The 20678-nt window shown below is 47.1% G+C and overlaps 1 protein-coding gene across 7 annotated transcripts in view; it reads right to left on the minus strand.

Moving 5' to 3' along the window:
* Positions 1-20678, minus strand: part of CCZ1 (CCZ1 homolog, vacuolar protein trafficking and biogenesis associated) — a 185200-nt gene that overhangs the window by 62917 nt on the left and 101605 nt on the right. For all 7 annotated transcript variants that reach the window (XM_063934490.1, XM_063934487.1, XM_063934485.1 and 4 more), the window contains exon 10: positions 11531-11592. In XM_063934490.1, the coding sequence (XP_063790560.1) occupies positions 11531-11592 (62 nt within the window). The remainder of the gene's footprint in view (positions 1-11530; positions 11593-20678) is intronic.

The raw sequence follows: 20678 nt of genomic DNA on the forward strand, positions 1-20678 counted from the left end.
CCTGATTTGAAGAATCGGTGAGGCGGGAGTTCTTGAAACTCCAGTCTGTACCCCCTGGGACACAATATCCTGTATCCAGGGATGCAGGCCGGACGACACCCAGACGTGGCTGGAACATACCAGCCCACTCTCCAGGCTGTGCAGTCCACCGTCATGCTGAGGATTTTGAGGAACCAGAAGCAGACTTCTGGTCCTGGGAACCTGCAGGTGCAGGCTTCTTGGATTTTGCCCGACCACCTCTAAAGAAGGTGGTAGGAGGCTTGGACTTTTTTGTCTTTGCGGTCCGAAAGGACTGCAATGTTGATGAAGAAAAGGGTTTCTTCGTAGAAGGAGCAGCTGAGAGAAGAAAGGTCGACTTACCCGCAGTTGCCTTGGAAATCCACACATCCAACGCTTCCCCAAATATAGCCTGACCTGCGAAGGGTAGGTTCTCCACACTTCTCCTGGATTCCGCGTCTGCCGACCACTGGCGTAGCCAGAGTCCCCTGTGTGCTGAGACAGCCATGGAAGATATCCTTGCATTCAGAGTACCCAGGTCCTTCATGGACTCCACCGTGAAACCCACAGAATCCTGTATGTTATGTAAAAACAGTTCAATGTCACTTCTATCCATCGTATCCAAGTCCTCTAGAAATGTGCCTGACCACTTTACTATGGCTTTAGAAATCCATGCACAGGCAATAGTGGGCCTTAACGCCACTCCTGAAGCAGTGTATATGGATTTGAGCGTAGTGTCAATCTTACGATCAGCTGGTTCTTTTAACGCAGTAGATCCAGGGACAAGTAAAACCACCTTTTTAGACAGTCTGGAGACAGATACGTCAACTATGGGTGGGTTTTTCCATTTTTTCCTATCCTCCTCAGGGAAGGGAAAAGCAACCAGAACCCTTTTTGGGATCTGGAATTTTTTCTCCGGGGTTTCCCAGGACTTTTCAAATAATGCGTTTAATTCTTTAGATGCAGGGAAGGTTAGCGAGGCTTTCTTATGGTCTGTGAAGTAAGCCTCCTCCACCTGCTCAGGTGGTGTGTCAGTAATGTGTAACACATTCCTAATGGCCTCAATCATGAGCTGCACCCCCTTTGCAATGGATGCTGCCCCCCTCGGCACATTCCCATCACCGTCTGGCCTGTCAAGAGTCTGTATCCGTGTCAGCTTGCATAATCTGGGCAAGTGCACGTTTCTTTGGGTATATGCTAGGGCAGCAGTGGCCAACCTGTGGCTCTTGAGCTGCATGTGGCTCTTTCTTTCTTTAAATGTGGCTTCCGACACTTGAAGTCGCATTACCACAACAGATCCGGTAACCACTGCACTCCAGAAAGACACGCGGAAGCAGTACGAGGACTGTGGACTGAGGTAGCCAGATACTAGAGATAAAACACCCACCATCAAACAGAGGATCCTTAACCTCCATTTCACATCGCCAATGCAGGATCTCACCCGGGAATTAGAAACGGTCCTTCCCGGGTGGGATCCGGCATTGGACCCTTACAGGTGGCTTCCCGACCTGGCAATTTGCTGTATCAGTTGCCATAGCTGCAGAGGGTGGGAGCCGGCAGCAGGGGTGGAGGCGGCGCTGGGAGATGAGCTCATCTCCGCGCCGCCTCTCCCTATGTAGTAAACGGGTCCCGGGTCGCATTGACCCGGGAGCCCATTTACACAGCCACTGACCCGGTATTCAACCCAGGAATAACACTGCTTATAACCTGGTTGAATTACAGGGGCAGGCGACCCAGGAATTCGACCATAGCCCATTCACACCGCACACCAACCCGTGTCCACCCGGCAATATGCCGGGTCGATACCGGGATATTTGTGCGGTGTGAAAGGGGTAATAAGGAGCTGCTACAATGGCATGAGTTGGGGGGAGCTCTGAAGTGACACATGAGGGTTCTAGCAGGAGTGACATGTGGGGAAGCTGGCTGGAGTGACACAGCAGGGTGCTGGCTGAAGTAACACATGGGAGAGCTGAAGTGTACTATGTGAATCGTCTTTCATTATATTTTATGTGGTTCTGGCTTTTTCAATTATTTTATGTTGGATCTGGCTTTTTCAATGTATTTTATGTGGATCTGGCTTTTTCAATGTATTTTATACCAGGGGTAGTGCCTAGCAGGCACAAGGCCACACCCCATTTTTGCATGCTCGCCTTCGGCTCTTTGACGTACCTAACAAGATTTTTTGGCTCTTTGACTCTAACTGGTTGGCCACCCCTGTGCTAGGGGATTCTGAAGTAAAGGGAACAGAACCTGAGCAAACTTCCATAGACTTCCTTAAAACCTGAGTGTCATTCTCAGTATGGGCTAACCTAGCAGAAATTGGAGATATCATTCCCTTAATGGAAGCCAGCCATTGTGGCTCAGATTCAGAAGTCTGAGACATGATATTACATTACTGGATATATGGAATGGATTCCTCTGGAGAAGATACCAGGAAAATGTCAGACACAGTTTCCCCCAAGTACCTTCAGAGAGAGACAGATTTTGGAGCCAGCACACACAGCGCCCCAGAGACAGTTATATAAGAACTGCCTGGCACTGACTGTGTACCCTTAATAGACTAAACAGCGAATTTACAGCCGTCCACCCCCTTCTACAACCCCCTGGTACCGCACAGGATAGCTGGAGTCATGTGGAGGGACAGCGCTCCTGGTCAGCGTTCCTGGAAGTGGATCTGCAGGGAGAAAATGGCGCTGGTGAGCTGCTGGGTCCACTCTGAGAAGCTCCGCCACCAAACATTGCGCGTCTTCCCACACTATTTGAAATTTTATACTGGCCTGAGGTATTATACTAGCATCGTTTACCGGAGTCCCTGATAGCCTGAGTGACCAGTGTAAGGGTATTTACGCTGGCCCAGGGAGTCCCTCATAGCGCTGCACCTGCTGTACCGCTGAGCCTTCCAGAGCGCAGTATCAGTACTGCGCTCCCACCCTGTTGCCGCCATTCACACCGGCTCCCCACCTGTCGGGTCGCAGGTGTGAGCTCCCCTAGCTGTGACCGGCTCCTCCGAGCACATTTTCTAAATTGGGTCTGGTAAAAGGGGCATAGAGGGAGGAGCCAGCCCACACTATTAAACTCTTTAAGTGCCAGTGGCTCCTAGTGGACCCGTCAACACCCCATGGAGCTAATGTGGACCCCAGCATCCTCTAGGACGTAAGAGAAATGTGGATTTTCACACGAAATGGATGACATGTGTATCAACTTTGGGAGCCACCTCCCTTTTTAAACAGTCCCCAGCCGAAAGAGGATAATGGCAAATCCATGTCCTTGGAATTCTAAACTTCTTACTGGGTGTAACCCAAGCCTCTTGCATAATTTCCGTCAGCTGTTTTGACCCAGGAAACTCAGTCTTAACTATTTTGGTATGTTTAAACACAGGTGACTTAGATTTTAACAAAGGCTCTGCTGCCTCCTCTAATGATAGAATGGGTTTCATAGCACTAATTAGCTCAAGAATGTCCACTGAGCTGAGGCCTTCCTCCTCATCTCTGTATGCAGACCCGGAGTGCGATGAATCCTCATCCTCCGACGAGTCCTCATCTGAAACGTGTAGCCTGTTAAGATGTTGTTTCATGTCTATGTGATTTACTAACCAAGGGCCTTTCAGCCTGTTTCTGTTGAGAGGCTGCCGATTCCTGTACTGGATGTGATAACCCCCAGGTGGACTGTTGCATGTAAGGGTTAATAGGGTAACCTATCCCTGGTATAGGAGCTGGCATTATCCGCTCAGCTATACTGGATAATGTCTGTGCAAAAGTAGCACATGGGGGTTCAACCTGAACCTGTGCCTGCCTTGGATTATTCAAGAGGCTTTGGTGAAAGTTAAAACAATTTGCACATAACCCATTTTGAACCAGATCCTGAGAGATTATCCCAGCTTTGCAAGACAAACATGACATGAGTGTTGGTGCTGCTGTGGAGAGTGTATCCTCCTCACCATTGCCTCTCTTAGACATGAGAAATAAATCACACCCCTTTACAGTGTTAACTAGATAATTTGTGACTGCAATCACTTTAAAATTTGTTAAAGTGACATACAATCTGATCCCTCCCTGTTTCGCACCAGCATTGAGGATCGGAATACACAGAAACTGACAGAAAATTGTAAAGTCAGCAATCACACTAGCAATCAGTCACAGGTTATACATTAGTATAATAAGCAATATGAGCACATAATCAACTACAGATACATTTAAGGTATGTAGGAGAAACATATTACTGCATTACCTTATATAGGAGTTTAAACGTATTCGGTCGCACAGCAAAAGAAAACAGCAGCAGTAGTTTACAGACTCATATGCATCACGCACTTATCCAACTATTTGTACCAAAGGTAGAGGAGACTCAGGGAGTCATTCTGAGTTGATCGCTCGCTAGCAGTTTTTAGCAGCCGTGCAAACGCATTGTCGCCGCCCACTGGGGAGTGTATTTTCGCTTTGCAGAAGTGCGAACGCCTGTGCAGCAGAGCGCCTGCAAAAACATTTTGTGCAAAACAAGACCAGCCCTGGACTTACTCTTCATGTGCGTTGATTCTAACGTTGGAGGGTTGGCTTTTGACGTCACACAGCCGCCCAGCATTCGCCCAGCCACGCCTGCATTTTCCTCGGCATGCCTGTGTTTTTCCAAACACTCCCTGAAAACGGTCAGTTGACACCCAGAAACGCCCCCTTCCTGTCAATCTTCTTGCGTTGTGCCGTTTGACTTAAAGCTTCGCTAGAACCTGTGCAAAACCACAAAGGTCAATGTACCTGTACGTCGGGCATTCGCAGAAATGCCATTTTTTAGCCTGATCGCTGCGAACATCATCAGCTAGCGATCAACTCGGAATGACCCCCTTAGTGCTGTATCACCCGGCTCAGGAGAGTGAGACACAGGGAGACTTCACCCCGCTTCCAGGATCGATCAATACGTTAGTGAACGCTGAGTGGATCCAAAGGCTATTAGTGTACACAATCGCCCCGTGAACCTACAGTGAACACAGACGCCCAAGTGAACACCGATGCACCAGTCACACAACTGCCTATGCTGCGACTGGGTCCTGTTAGATACACAGCGTCTCAGACGGAAGCGGGAACTCTGTTCATGGCGGAGACTCTGAGGAAATTGGTCATGAACCGGGGGGAGGGGCGACCAAGGGAGCGTCTGACTCCCCACTACCGACATCAACCCTAGGGATAGCAGCCTCATACTACCCCTGGAGCCTATGATCCCTGAGACCTAGCGCTGGTGCACCCGAGGTGGCAGCCGTGTCAGCGACTGTTCAGTAGTCTCTATCCCGAAACAGTGCGGCTGTGTCTCGCGTTTCCCCTACTAAGCGGAACTGATGCTTTACCTTCTCCCCGTGCTCCGGCCACAGCCTGGTAATGTCTGTCGGACGTGCTAGTACATGCTACACAGACGCCCACCGAAACAGCACTGTACACGTGGGTAAGTGGTGTCGCGACCCAGCAGGGAGTTGTTGGAGCGACTCTTTCTAAGGTACATATAAGACGCCTTTTATAAAGATCACTCAAAAAATATAAGACTATGAAAAAAAAAAAAAAAAAAGCAAAAAAAAAAAAAAAAAAAAAAGCTTATGGCTGTTAAAAACCAGCAGCCCATTGACCATGGTCCGGCTCCTGCCGCACAAGACAAAAAACTGAATTTCCTGAGCCAGGAGGCGGGGATAAAGGGGCGGGCCTGTTGCATTCTGGGAGGCCGAAAGCTTTGATCGTTTGGTGCAAATCTGCTGTGCCACCTCATATTCCAATGTTATCCTGTGGACCCTGCAGGAGAAAATACATATATACAGAATGTATATATTTTTTTCTAATTTTTCACAGGCCTTTTCATGCACCCCTGTGTAATCTTAATTGTTCTAAACCTGTATCAGCTGCTCCTTAGTAATTTATCGGCTGTGTCAGGTGACTAGTATGCCTTTAAAAGCCACTAGATATGTGGCAGGCATACATTAAACCTAGTGGGCATATTTGCAGTTATATTATATGTGATACAGTTGCCAGGTTTTAATTCTTTAGGCTTTGTGATAGTGTAGGACCTGCATGAAGGTGGGGTACCTTGAAAATCGGTATGCGGGCTTCCGTGCATTGGCCAATCCACCAACTAAACCCCCATCATGTATTTATTGATGTTGTGAGGACAAGTGAGCTTGCTATGGTGAGTGCTGAATTCTCTATTTTGTATGTATTTGGGTAGGTGGCCATGGGCTGCATGCACCCCACCCTATGAGTGGTGAGTGCAGACACTGCACCCCGCTTCTGGGGTGGCGAGTGCTGTGGTTTTCTATATTTGTTTGTATATTTTGGGGTTAATCTTTGGTTAACTCTTATTAACCATGGTCACAGGCCTTTTCATGCACCCCTGTGTAATCTTAATTGTTCTAAACCTGTATCAGCTGCTCCTTAGTAATTTATCGGCTGTGTCAGGTGACTAGTATGCCTTTAAAAGCCACTAGATATGTGGCAGGCATACATTAAACCTAGTGGGCATATTTGCAGTTATATTATATGTGATACAGTTGCCAGGTTTTAATTCTTTAGGCTTTGTGATAGTGTAGGACCTGCATGAAGGTGGGGTACCTTGAAAATCGGTATGCGGGCTTCCGTGCATTGGCCAATCCACCAACTAAACCCCCATCATGTATTTATTGATGTTGTGAGGACAAGTGAGCTTGCTATGGTGAGTGCTGAATTCTCTATTTTGTATGTATTTGGGTAGGTGGCCATGGGCTGCATGCACCCCACCCTATGAGTGGTGAGTGCAGACACTGCACCCCGCTTCTGGGGTGGCGAGTGCTGTGGTTTTCTATATTTGTTTGTATATTTTGGGGTTAATCTTTGGTTAACTCTTATTAACCATGGTCACAGGCCTTTTCATGCACCCCTGTGTAATCTTAATTGTTCTAAACCTGTATCAGCTGCTCCTTAGTAATTTATCGGCTGTGTCAGGTGACTAGTATGCCTTTAAAAGCCACTAGATATGTGGCAGGCATACATTAAACCTAGTGGGCATATTTGCAGTTATATTATATGTGATACAGTTGCCAGGTTTTAATTCTTTAGGCTTTGTGATAGTGTAGGACCTGCATGAAGGTGGGGTACCTTGAAAATCGGTATGCGGGCTTCCGTGCATTGGCCAATCCACCAACTAAACCCCCATCATGTATTTATTGATGTTGTGAGGACAAGTGAGCTTGCTATGGTGAGTGCTGAATTCTCTATTTTGTATGTATTTGGGTAGGTGGCCATGGGCTGCATGCACCCCACCCTATGAGTGGTGAGTGCAGACACTGCACCCCGCTTCTGGGGTGGCGAGTGCTGTGGTTTTCTATATTTGTTTGTATATTTTGGGGTTAATCTTTGGTTAACTCTTATTAACCATGGTCACAGGCCTTTTCATGCACCCCTGTGTAATCTTAATTGTTCTAAACCTGTATCAGCTGCTCCTTAGTAATTTATCGGCTGTGTCAGGTGACTAGTATGCCTTTAAAAGCCACTAGATATGTGGCAGGCATACATTAAACCTAGTGGGCATATTTGCAGTTATATTATATGTGATACAGTTGCCAGGTTTTAATTCTTTAGGCTTTGTGATAGTGTAGGACCTGCATGAAGGTGGGGTACCTTGAAAATCGGTATGCGGGCTTCCGTGCATTGGCCAATCCACCAACTAAACCCCCATCATGTATTTATTGATGTTGTGAGGACAAGTGAGCTTGCTATGGTGAGTGCTGAATTCTCTATTTTGTATGTATTTGGGTAGGTGGCCATGGGCTGCATGCACCCCACCCTATGAGTGGTGAGTGCAGACACTGCACCCCGCTTCTGGGGTGGCGAGTGCTGTGGTTTTCTATATTTGTTTGTATATTTTGGGGTTAATCTTTGGTTAACTCTTATTAACCATGGTCACAGGCCTTTTCATGCACCCCTGTGTAATCTTAATTGTTCTAAACCTGTATCAGCTGCTCCTTAGTAATTTATCGGCTGTGTCAGGTGACTAGTATGCCTTTAAAAGCCACTAGATATGTGGCAGGCATACATTAAACCTAGTGGGCATATTTGCAGTTATATTATATGTGATACAGTTGCCAGGTTTTAATTCTTTAGGCTTTGTGATAGTGTAGGACCTGCATGAAGGTGGGGTACCTTGAAAATCGGTATGCGGGCTTCCGTGCATTGGCCAATCCACCAACTAAACCCCCATCATGTATTTATTGATGTTGTGAGGACAAGTGAGCTTGCTATGGTGAGTGCTGAATTCTCTATTTTGTATGTATTTGGGTAGGTGGCCATGGGCTGCATGCACCCCACCCTATGAGTGGTGAGTGCAGACACTGCACCCCGCTTCTGGGGTGGCGAGTGCTGTGGTTTTCTATATTTGTTTGTATATTTTGGGGTTAATCTTTGGTTAACTCTTATTAACCATGGTCACAGGCCTTTTCATGCACCCCTGTGTAATCTTAATTGTTCTAAACCTGTATCAGCTGCTCCTTAGTAATTTATCGGCTGTGTCAGGTGACTAGTATGCCTTTAAAAGCCACTAGATATGTGGCAGGCATACATTAAACCTAGTGGGCATATTTGCAGTTATATTATATGTGATACAGTTGCCAGGTTTTAATTCTTTAGGCTTTGTGATAGTGTAGGACCTGCATGAAGGTGGGGTACCTTGAAAATCGGTATGCGGGCTTCCGTGCATTGGCCAATCCACCAACTAAACCCCCATCATGTATTTATTGATGTTGTGAGGACAAGTGAGCTTGCTATGGTGAGTGCTGAATTCTCTATTTTGTATGTATTTGGGTAGGTGGCCATGGGCTGCATGCACCCCACCCTATGAGTGGTGAGTGCAGACACTGCACCCCGCTTCTGGGGTGGCGAGTGCTGTGGTTTTCTATATTTGTTTGTATATTTTGGGGTTAATCTTTGGTTAACTCTTATTAACCATGGTCACAGGCCTTTTCATGCACCCCTGTGTAATCTTAATTGTTCTAAACCTGTATCAGCTGCTCCTTAGTAATTTATCGGCTGTGTCAGGTGACTAGTATGCCTTTAAAAGCCACTAGATATGTGGCAGGCATACATTAAACCTAGTGGGCATATTTGCAGTTATATTATATGTGATACAGTTGCCAGGTTTTAATTCTTTAGGCTTTGTGATAGTGTAGGACCTGCATGAAGGTGGGGTACCTTGAAAATCGGTATGCGGGCTTCCGTGCATTGGCCAATCCACCAACTAAACCCCCATCATGTATTTATTGATGTTGTGAGGACAAGTGAGCTTGCTATGGTGAGTGCTGAATTCTCTATTTTGTATGTATTTGGGTAGGTGGCCATGGGCTGCATGCACCCCACCCTATGAGTGGTGAGTGCAGACACTGCACCCCGCTTCTGGGGTGGCGAGTGCTGTGGTTTTCTATATTTGTTTGTATATTTTGGGGTTAATCTTTGGTTAACTCTTATTAACCATGGTCACAGGCCTTTTCATGCACCCCTGTGTAATCTTAATTGTTCTAAACCTGTATCAGCTGCTCCTTAGTAATTTATCGGCTGTGTCAGGTGACTAGTATGCCTTTAAAAGCCACTAGATATGTGGCAGGCATACATTAAACCTAGTGGGCATATTTGCAGTTATATTATATGTGATACAGTTGCCAGGTTTTAATTCTTTAGGCTTTGTGATAGTGTAGGACCTGCATGAAGGTGGGGTACCTTGAAAATCGGTATGCGGGCTTCCGTGCATTGGCCAATCCACCAACTAAACCCCCATCATGTATTTATTGATGTTGTGAGGACAAGTGAGCTTGCTATGGTGAGTGCTGAATTCTCTATTTTGTATGTATTTGGGTAGGTGGCCATGGGCTGCATGCACCCCACCCTATGAGTGGTGAGTGCAGACACTGCACCCCGCTTCTGGGGTGGCGAGTGCTGTGGTTTTCTATATTTGTTTGTATATTTTGGGGTTAATCTTTGGTTAACTCTTATTAACCATGGTCACAGGCCTTTTCATGCACCCCTGTGTAATCTTAATTGTTCTAAACCTGTATCAGCTGCTCCTTAGTAATTTATCGGCTGTGTCAGGTGACTAGTATGCCTTTAAAAGCCACTAGATATGTGGCAGGCATACATTAAACCTAGTGGGCATATTTGCAGTTATATTATATGTGATACAGTTGCCAGGTTTTAATTCTTTAGGCTTTGTGATAGTGTAGGACCTGCATGAAGGTGGGGTACCTTGAAAATCGGTATGCGGGCTTCCGTGCATTGGCCAATCCACCAACTAAACCCCCATCATGTATTTATTGATGTTGTGAGGACAAGTGAGCTTGCTATGGTGAGTGCTGAATTCTCTATTTTGTATGTATTTGGGTAGGTGGCCATGGGCTGCATGCACCCCACCCTATGAGTGGTGAGTGCAGACACTGCACCCCGCTTCTGGGGTGGCGAGTGCTGTGGTTTTCTATATTTGTTTGTATATTTTGGGGTTAATCTTTGGTTAACTCTTATTAACCATGGTCACAGGCCTTTTCATGCACCCCTGTGTAATCTTAATTGTTCTAAACCTGTATCAGCTGCTCCTTAGTAATTTATCGGCTGTGTCAGGTGACTAGTATGCCTTTAAAAGCCACTAGATATGTGGCAGGCATACATTAAACCTAGTGGGCATATTTGCAGTTATATTATATGTGATACAGTTGCCAGGTTTTAATTCTTTAGGCTTTGTGATAGTGTAGGACCTGCATGAAGGTGGGGTACCTTGAAAATCGGTATGCGGGCTTCCGTGCATTGGCCAATCCACCAACTAAACCCCCATCATGTATTTATTGATGTTGTGAGGACAAGTGAGCTTGCTATGGTGAGTGCTGAATTCTCTATTTTGTATGTATTTGGGTAGGTGGCCATGGGCTGCATGCACCCCACCCTATGAGTGGTGAGTGCAGACACTGCACCCCGCTTCTGGGGTGGCGAGTGCTGTGGTTTTCTATATTTGTTTGTATATTTTGGGGTTAATCTTTGGTTAACTCTTATTAACCATGGTCACAGGCCTTTTCATGCACCCCTGTGTAATCTTAATTGTTCTAAACCTGTATCAGCTGCTCCTTAGTAATTTATCGGCTGTGTCAGGTGACTAGTATGCCTTTAAAAGCCACTAGATATGTGGCAGGCATACATTAAACCTAGTGGGCATATTTGCAGTTATATTATATGTGATACAGTTGCCAGGTTTTAATTCTTTAGGCTTTGTGATAGTGTAGGACCTGCATGAAGGTGGGGTACCTTGAAAATCGGTATGCGGGCTTCCGTGCATTGGCCAATCCACCAACTAAACCCCCATCATGTATTTATTGATGTTGTGAGGACAAGTGAGCTTGCTATGGTGAGTGCTGAATTCTCTATTTTGTATATATACAGAATGTATATATTTTTTTCTAATTTTTCAGTTTCCATAGCATTAATGATGTTCTGACAGTCCTAGTTTCCTGTAAGGTGCAAGATACTGAATTGTTACATTAGGTAATGAGAAAACATTTTACCTTCCGTAGTGCTGCAGATTTCCTGGCATTTCTGGGCGTATAGGAGAATCTCTTCCTGCTAGCTAAAAACAACAAACCATTAATAAATGCTGAGAAGTGAGCTAAAGCAACAACAATCATACAGAACCGAATAGGATGGATTGTCCATAATTGTTCTCATAGAACAACAATAAAACGAATTCCAATCCTACTCGGATGTATTGTTGGACGGAATTTGCACATGTGTAAAATGCACCAGTAAAATAAAAATATAACTTTGGATGCATTTTACACAAATGGATGCATCTGAAGCGGTCTTCAGCTCTACAAAAGTAACATGTGCCAGGTTGACTTGGAAAAAAACAGTAGTATATCCTATGCATCTGGTTTTCACCCAAGAGATGTGGATTGTTCCGGTTACTAGTTACAGAATACAGCAGTCATTTACAGAAGTGTCATTGACAGAATGTCTTATGTATGTGTTGGAACCATAAATAATTTTACATTGGTATATATCAGTGTTTCCCAACTGCGGTCCTCAAGGCACACTGATAGGCCCTACACACTGGGCGATTTGACTGCAAGATATGAACGATTTCGTTCATTAATGAACGAGATAACGTTCATATCGTGCAGTGTGGAGGCACCAGCGATGAACGATGCGCGGCCCCGCGCTCGTTCATCGCTGGTGCCCCGACGGCTGTGCATGCAGGCCAATATGGACGATCTCGTACATATTTGCCTGCAGTTCTATGGAGCCGTGTGACGGGGGGGACTGCCCCCCCACCGCCTGGTCGCCCATCGGCCGTATCCGCCGTCGGGCAGCTCGGCGGTGGATCTTTAAATGTGTAGGGACCATAACAGTCCTGGTTTTAGTGATATCCAGGCTTGAACACAGGTGACTTAATTAGTACCTCAGTTATTTTGATTTAACCATCTGTGCTGAAGCCTGGATATCACTAAAACCTGCACTGTTGGTGTGCCTTGAGGACAGCGGTTAGGAATGCCTGGTATATATAATACAATTAAGAAAAGGAGCAAATACTGAAGAATACAAAAAGCACTAATTCAGTTCAAACCAACAGAAACATGCTTTGTCTCCTTTCTAAAAAAGGCAATCTTCGTTCTTGCCACAGAATTTATGCAAAACTAATGAAGATGAATAGACGGCAGCAGCCACACAAATCAAGATCCACTCATCCAATTATTATAAGTGGCTGCATAAGTCATCAGTGTATATAGGCTGCAATTCCCATGTTCTGGCCATCCAAAAGCTTTCATGTGTTCAGATTAAAAATGTAATTAACCCAAGATTTGGGGCCTGAATCAGACCTGATCACTGCTGTGCTTTTTCGCTCAGCGGGCGATCAGGTCATAACTGCACATGCACCGCAATGCGCATGCGAGTCAGACAGTAACAACAGGCATCGTCGGTCAGCGACAGGATGGTGCGAACGTTTCGTTCGCACAGTGATTGAGAGGAGGAAGCCGTTTGTGGGTTAAAACTGACCGTTTACTGGGAGTGTCATTAAAAACACAGGCGTGCCCAAGCGTTTTCAGGGAGGGTGTCTGACGTCAGCTCCGGCCCCGATCAGCCTGTTGTGATCGCACTGTAGGAGTAAGTCCTGGGCTGTGCAGAGACTGCACACAGTGGATTTCTGCAGCTCAGTGTACACATGGGATCGCACACTTGCACGGCGAATTTACACTCCCCCTGTGGCGGCGACTATCTGATCGCAGGACAGCAAAGTCAGCAGCACAGCGATCAGGTCTGAATTACACCTTGGTTTGTTTGTCAAAATTTAAATGTAAGGTTTTTTTTTTTAATTATTATTTCAATAATTGAATTTGGCCACCCAATTTATCATCCAGGCTATCCGGTTATCGTGCTACACACGATCAAGTGGGCACTTTCTGCAAATACAATTACGGAAACCAATTTTAACATTTGGCTTATTGTTGACTGGAATATGAAGATCAGCAACTGGCATTTTCCAGAATCTGAAAACATTAATTCAGAGCACCAACCTGTATTTAACTATAAAATTAGCATATACAGATGGAGACTCCGTTATCTTTGCTCATTCTGTGACTAGGCGCGGCTGCATGGAAGCACCTATTCGTTGTGAGCGTCTCCGTCTGGACTGGCGCACGCGCCTGGACGGAGACGCGCCCCTTTCACTTGAATGGAGAGCGTCTCTGTCCGCGTGCCCGGAAAGAGACGCTCTGAATAGGAGCGCCTCTGTGCACTCCCGGCGTGACTAGGCGGACGGACTGCCTAGTCACGCCTGGTGTGCAAGCCTGCGACTAGGCAGGCAAAGATAACGGAGGCTCCATCTGTAGCAGCTTTCAGGAATTAATTTAATAATTTGGTAATTATGAGGCACACCAGTATTGGTTATGTTTGGTATAAAGCCCAAAGCTGGTACAAAAAACACAAAAATTTACTTACCGATAATTCTATTTCTCATAGTCCGTAGTGGATGCTGGGAACTCCGTTAGGACCATGGGGAATAGCGGCTCCGCAGGAGACTGGGCACAAAAAGTAAAAGCTTTAGACTAGCTGGTGTGCACTGGCTCCTCCCCCTATGACCCTCCTCCAAGCCTCAGTTAAGATACTGTGCCCGGACGAGCGTACATAATAAGGAAGGATCTTGAATCCCGGGTAAGACTCATACCAGCCACACCAATCACACCGTACAACTCGTGATCTGAACCCAGTTAACAGTATGATAACCGTAGGAGCCTCTGAAAAGATGGCTTCCAACAATAAACAACCCGATTTGTTTGTAACAATAACTATATACAAGTATTGCAGACAATCCGCACTTGGGATGGGCACCCAGCATCCACTACGGACTATGAGAAATAGAATTATCGGTAAGCAAATTCTTATTTTCTCTGACGTCCTAGTGGATGCTGGGAACTCCGTAAGGACCATGGGGATTATACCAAAGCTCCCAAACGGGCGGGAGAGTGCGGATGACTCTGCAGCACCGAATGAGAGAACTCCAGGTCCTCCTCAGCCAGGGTATCAAATTTGTAGAATTTAGCAAACGTGTTTGCCCCTGACCAAGTAGCTGCTCGGCAAAGTTGTAAAGCCGAGACCCCTCGGGCAGCCGCCCAAGATGAGCCCACCTTCCTTGTGGAATGGGCTTTTACAGATTTTGGCTGTGGCAGGCCTGCCACAGAATGTGCAAGTTGAATTGTACTACAAATCCAACGAGCAATCGTCTGCTTAGAAGCAGGAGCACCCAGCTTGTTGGGTGCATACAGTATAAACAGCGAGTCAGATTTTCTGACTCCAGCCGTCCTGGAAACATATATTTTCAGGGCCCTGACTACGTCCAGCAACTTGGAGTCCTCCAAGTCCCTAGTAGCCACAGGTACCACAATAGGTTGATTCATGTGAAACGCTGAAACCACCTTAGGGAGAAATTGAGGACGAGTCCTCAATTCCGCCCTATCCGAATGAAATATCAGGTAAGGGCTTTTATAGGATAAAGCCGCCAATTCTGATACACGCCTGGCTGAAGCCAGGGCCAACAGCATTACCACTTTCCATGTGAGATATTTCAAATCCACTGTGGCAAGTGGTTCAAACCAATGTGATTTTAGGAACCCTAAAACTACATTGAGATCCCAAGGTGCCACTGGAGGCACAAAAGGAGGTTGTATATGCAGTACCCCTTTGACAAACGTCTGAACTTCAGGCACTGAAGCCAGTTCTTTCTGGAAGAAGATCGACAGGGCCGAAATTTGAACCTTAATGGATCCTAATTTTAGGCCCATAGACAATCCTGCTTGCAGGAAATGTAGGAAACGACCCAGTTGAAATTCCTCCGTAGGGGCCTTCTTGGCCTCACACCACGCAACATATTTTCGCCAAATGCGATGATAATGTTTTGCAGTTACATCCTTCCTGGCCTTGATCAGGGTAGGGATGACTTCATCTGGAATGCCTTTTTCCTTCAGGATCCGGCGTTCAACCGCCATGCCGTCAAACGCAGCCGCGGTAAGTCTTGGAACAGACAAGGTCCCTGCTGGAGCAGGTCCTTCCTTAGAGGTAGAGGCCACGGGTCCTCCGTGAGCATCTCTTGCAGCTCCGGGTACCAAGTTCTTCTTGGCCAATCCGGAGCCACGAGTATCGTTCTTACTCCTCTCCTTCTTATGATTCTCAGTACTTTTGGTATGAGAGGAAGAGGAGGGAACACATATACCGACTGGAACACCCACGGAGTTACCAGAGCGTCCACCGCTATTGCCTGAGGGTCCCTTGACCTGGCGCAATATCTGTCCAGTTTCTTGTTGAGACGGGACGCCATCATGTCCACCTTTGGTTTTTCCCAACGGTTTACAATCACTTGGAAGACTTCTGGATGAAGTCCCCACTCCCCCGGGTGGAGGTCGTGTCTGCTGAGGAAGTCTGCTTCCCAGTTTCAAACTCCCGGAATGAACACTGCTGACAGTGCTATCACATGATTTTCCGCCCAGCTGAGAATCCTTGCAGCTTCTGCCATTGCCCTCCTGCTTCTTGTGCCGCCTTGTCTGTTTACGTGGGCGACAACCGTGATGTTGTCCGACTGGATCAATACCGGTTGACCCTGAAGCAGAGGCCTTGCTTGACTTAGGGCATTGTAAATGGCCCTTAGCTCTAGGATATTTATGTGAAGAGACGTTTCCATGCTTGACCACAAGCCCTGGAAATTTCTTCCCTGTGTGACTGCTCCCCAGCCTCTCAGGCTGGCATCCGTGGTTACCAGCATCCAATCCTGAATGCCGAATCTGCGGCCCTCTAGAAGATGAGCCTTCTGTAACCACCACAGGAGAGATACCCTTGTCCTTGGAGATAGGGTTATCCGCTGATGCATCTGAAGATGCGATCCGGACCATTTGTCCAGCAGATCCCACTGAAAAGTTCTTGCATGGAATCTTCCGAATGGAATCGCTTCGTAAGAAGCCACCATTTTTCCCAGGACTCTCGTGCACTGATGCACTGACACTTGTCCTGGTTTTAGGAGGTTCCTGACTAGCTCGGATAACTCCCTGGCCTTCTCCTCCGGGAGAAACACCTTTTTCTGGACTGTGTCCAGAATCATCCCTAGGAACAGTAGACGTGTTGTTGGAATCAGCTGTGATTTTGGGATATTTAGAATCCACCCGTGCTGACGTAGCACTACCTGAGATAGTGCTACTCCGACCTCTAACTGTTCCCTGGACCTTGCCCTTATCAGGAGATCGTCCAAGTAAGGGATAATTAATACTCCTTTTCTTCGAAGAAGAATCATCATTTCGGCCATTACCTTGGTAAAGACCCGTGGTGCCGTGGACAATCCAAACGGCAGCGTCTGAAACTGATAATGACAGTTTTGTATCACAAACCTGAGGTACCCTTGGTGAGAAGGGTAGATTGGGACATGGAGATAAGCATCCTTGATGTCTAGAGATACCATATAGTCCCCTTCTTCCAGGTTCGCTATCATTGCTCTGAGTGACTCCATCTTGAATTTGAACCTTTTTATGTAAGTGTTCAAAGATTTTAGATTTAAAATTGGTCTCACCGAGCCGTCCGGCTTCGGTACCACAAACAGCGTGGAATAATACCCCTTTCCCTGTTGTAGGAGGGGTACCTTGATTATCACCTGCTGGGAATACAGCTTGTGAATAGCTTCCAATACTGCCTCCCTGTCGGAGGGGGACGTTGGTAGAGCAGACTTCAGGAACCGGCGAGGGGGAGACGTCTCGAATTCCAATTTGTACCCCTGTGATACTACCTGCAGGATCCAGGGGTCCACTTGCGAGTGAGCCCACTGCGCGCTGAAATTCTTGAGACGGCCCCCCACCGTGCCCGAGTCTGCTTGCAGAGCCCCAGCGTCATGCTGAGGACTTGGCAGAAGCGGGGGAGGGCTTCTGCTCCTGGGAAGAGGCTGCATGGTGCAGTCTTTTTCCCCTTCCTCTGCCCCGGGGCAGGAACGAGCGGCCTTTTTCCCTCTTGCCCTTATAGGGACGAAAGGACTGGGTTTGAAAAGACGGTGTCTTTTTCTGCTGAGAGGTGACCTGGGGTAAAAAGGTGGATTTTCCAGCCGTTGCCGTGGCCACCAGGTCCGATAGACCGACCCCAAATAACTCCTCCCCTTTATACGGCAATACTTCCATATGTCGTTTGGAATCCGCATCACCTGACCACTGTCGCGTCCATAACGTTCTTCTGGCAGAAATGGACATCGCACTTACTCTAGATGCCAGGGTGCAAATATCCCTCTGTGCATCTCGCATATATAGTAATGCATCCTTTAAATGCTCTATAGTTAATAATATACTGTCCCTATCCAGGGTATCAATATTTTCAGTCAGGGAATCCGACCAAGCCACTCCAGCGCTGCACATCCAGGCTGAGGCGATCGCTGGTCGCAGTATAACACCGGTATATGTGTATATACCTTTTAAGATATTTTCCAGCCTTCTATCAGCTGGTTCCTTGAGAGCGGCCGTATCAGGAGACGGTAACGCCACTTGTTTTGATAAGCGTGTGAGCGCCTTATCTACCTTAGGGGGTGTTTCCCAACGTGCCCTAACCTCTGGCGGGAAAGGGTATAGTGCCAATAATTTATTAGAAATCAGCAGTTTTTTATCGGGGGAAACCCACGCTTTATCACACACCTCATTTAATTCATCTGACTCAGGAAAAACCACTGGTAGTTTTTTCACACCCCACATAATACCCTTTTTTGTGGTACTTGTAGTGTCAGAAATGTTCAATGCCTCCTTCATTGCCGTGATCATGTAACGCGTGGCCCTACTGGACATTACGTTTGTCTCGTCACCGTCGACACTGGATTCAGTATCCGTGTCAGGGTCTGTGTCGACCATCTGAGGTAACGGGCGTTTTAGCGCCCCTGACGGTGTCTGAGACGCCTGAACAGGCACTAATTGATTTGTCGGCTGTCTCATGTCGTCAACAGTTTTTTGCAAAGTGCTGACATTGTCACGTAATTCTTTAATTACTACCATCCAGTCAGGTGTCGACTCCCTAGGGGGTGACATCACTAACACAGGCAATTGCTCTGCTTCCACATCATTTTCCTCCTCATACATGTCGACACAATCGTACCGACACCCAGCACACACACAGGGAATGCTCTGATAGAGGACAGGACCCCACTAGCCCTTTGGGGAGACAGAGGGAGAGTTTGCCAGCACACACCAGAGCGCTATATATATACAGGGATAACCTTATATAAGTGTTACTCCCTGTTATAGCTGCTGTATTTATATATTAGCTGCCAATAGTGCCCCCCTCTCTGTTTTACCCTGTTTCTGTAGTGCAGGACTGCAGGGGAGAGTCAGGGAGCCGTCCTTCCAGCGGAGCTGTGAAAGAAAATGGCGCTTGTGTGCTGAGGAGAAAGGCTCCGCCCCCTTCACGGCGGCCTTTTCTCCCGCTTTTTTCAGGAAACTGGCAGGGGATAAATGCATCCATATAGCCCAGGAGCTATATGTGATGCATTTTTTTTTAGCCATATAAGGTTTTTATATCGTTTTTATTGCGTCTCAGGGCGCTCCCCCCCAGCGCCCTGCACCCTCAGTGACCGGAGTGTGAAGTGTGCTGAGAGCAATGGCGCACAGCTGCAGTGCTGTGCGCTACCTTATTTGAAGACAGGAACGTCTTCTGCCGCCGCTTTCTCCGGACCTCTTCGCTCTTCTGGCTCTGTAAGGGGCCGGCGGCGCGGCTCCGGGACCCATCCAGGCTGAACCTGTGATCGTCCCTCTGGAGCTAATGTCCAGTAGCCAAGAAGCCCAATCCACTCTGCAGTCAGGTGAGTTCGCTTCTTCTCCCCTTAGTCCCACGATGCAGTGAGCCTGTTGCCAGCAGGACTCACTGAAAATAAAAAACCTATTTAAACTTTTACTTCTAAGCAGCTCAGGAGAGCCACCTAGCTTGCACCCTTCTCGTTCGGGCACAAAAATCTAACTGAGGCTTGGAGGAGGGTCATAGGGGGAGAAGCCAGTGCACACCAGCTAGTCTAAAGCTTTTACTTTTTGTGCCCAGTCTCCTGCGGAGCCGCTATTCGCCATGGTCCTTACGGAGTTCCCAGCATCCACTAGGACGTCAGAGAAAATAAAAAATAATATGCATAGAGTTTCATTTCCTTGAAAATGTAACTTCTTACACTGAAAGAGGGATGACAAGGCAAGTAGGAGGAAGCCAAATCATAAGGTAAGGGACGGATGCCACATTTGCACCGCTTACTAGAAGATCTTTTGAGGGTGTGGAGACAAGGTCTTAATGTCGACATTGACCATGTTAACATTTGTGTAGGCAGTGATAAAAGGTCATCATGTTAGATGTCAACATGTCATCCCTGGTGTCCCAGTGGTCACTTACCTGCTCCTGATGGCTGTAGTGACTCCAGTTGACTTCCAGGTCCAAACCACCACCTCTGAGTCAAACCTCTGCTGCTCCACAATTTCTGTGAACATACCTCCACTATTCCTAATCCCTACCCCTAATCTCTCCGATCCTATCCTAACCCTAACCTCCCCTTACTGCCTAACCCCCCCCAAGAACCTAACCCTACTCCCCTAGTGCCTATCCCCTTCCCCCACTTAGTGCCTTACCCTAACCTTCCAATATCCACCGCCTAACCCAAACCTCTCTCTAGTGCCTAACCCCTCCCATCCCAGCCTAACCTCACTCTAGTGCCAAACCCTAACCTCCCCTTAGTGCATAACCACCTACAACAACCAAATCCAAGCCTCCCTCTAATCCATAACCTCCCCCCTCAGCCTTACCTAGACCTAAATCTACTGCAGAACCCTAACCTCCCTTAGAGCCTAACCCTAAACCCTCCCAGCCTAACACTACCCCCCCCAGTGCCTAATGCTAACCTTCCTCCCACAGCCAAACCCAAAACTCCATCCAATGCTTAACCCTAACCTTCCCTAGTGCCTATCCCTCTCCCCCAGCCTAAACCTAACCTCCCCTTAGTGCCTAACCCTAACATACCCCCACAGCCTTACTCAGACCTCAAACTAGTGCATAACCCTAACTTCCCTCTAGAGCAGGCATTCCCAACCACGGTCCTCAAGGCACACTAACAGTGCAGGTTTTAGTGATATCCAGGCTTCAGCACAGGTGACTTAATTAGTAGCTCAGTTATTTTGATTTAAC

The sequence above is a fragment of the Pseudophryne corroboree genome, chromosome 7 (assembly GCF_028390025.1).
Source record: "Pseudophryne corroboree isolate aPseCor3 chromosome 7, aPseCor3.hap2, whole genome shotgun sequence".
NCBI classification, from domain to species: domain Eukaryota; kingdom Metazoa; phylum Chordata; class Amphibia; order Anura; family Myobatrachidae; genus Pseudophryne; species Pseudophryne corroboree.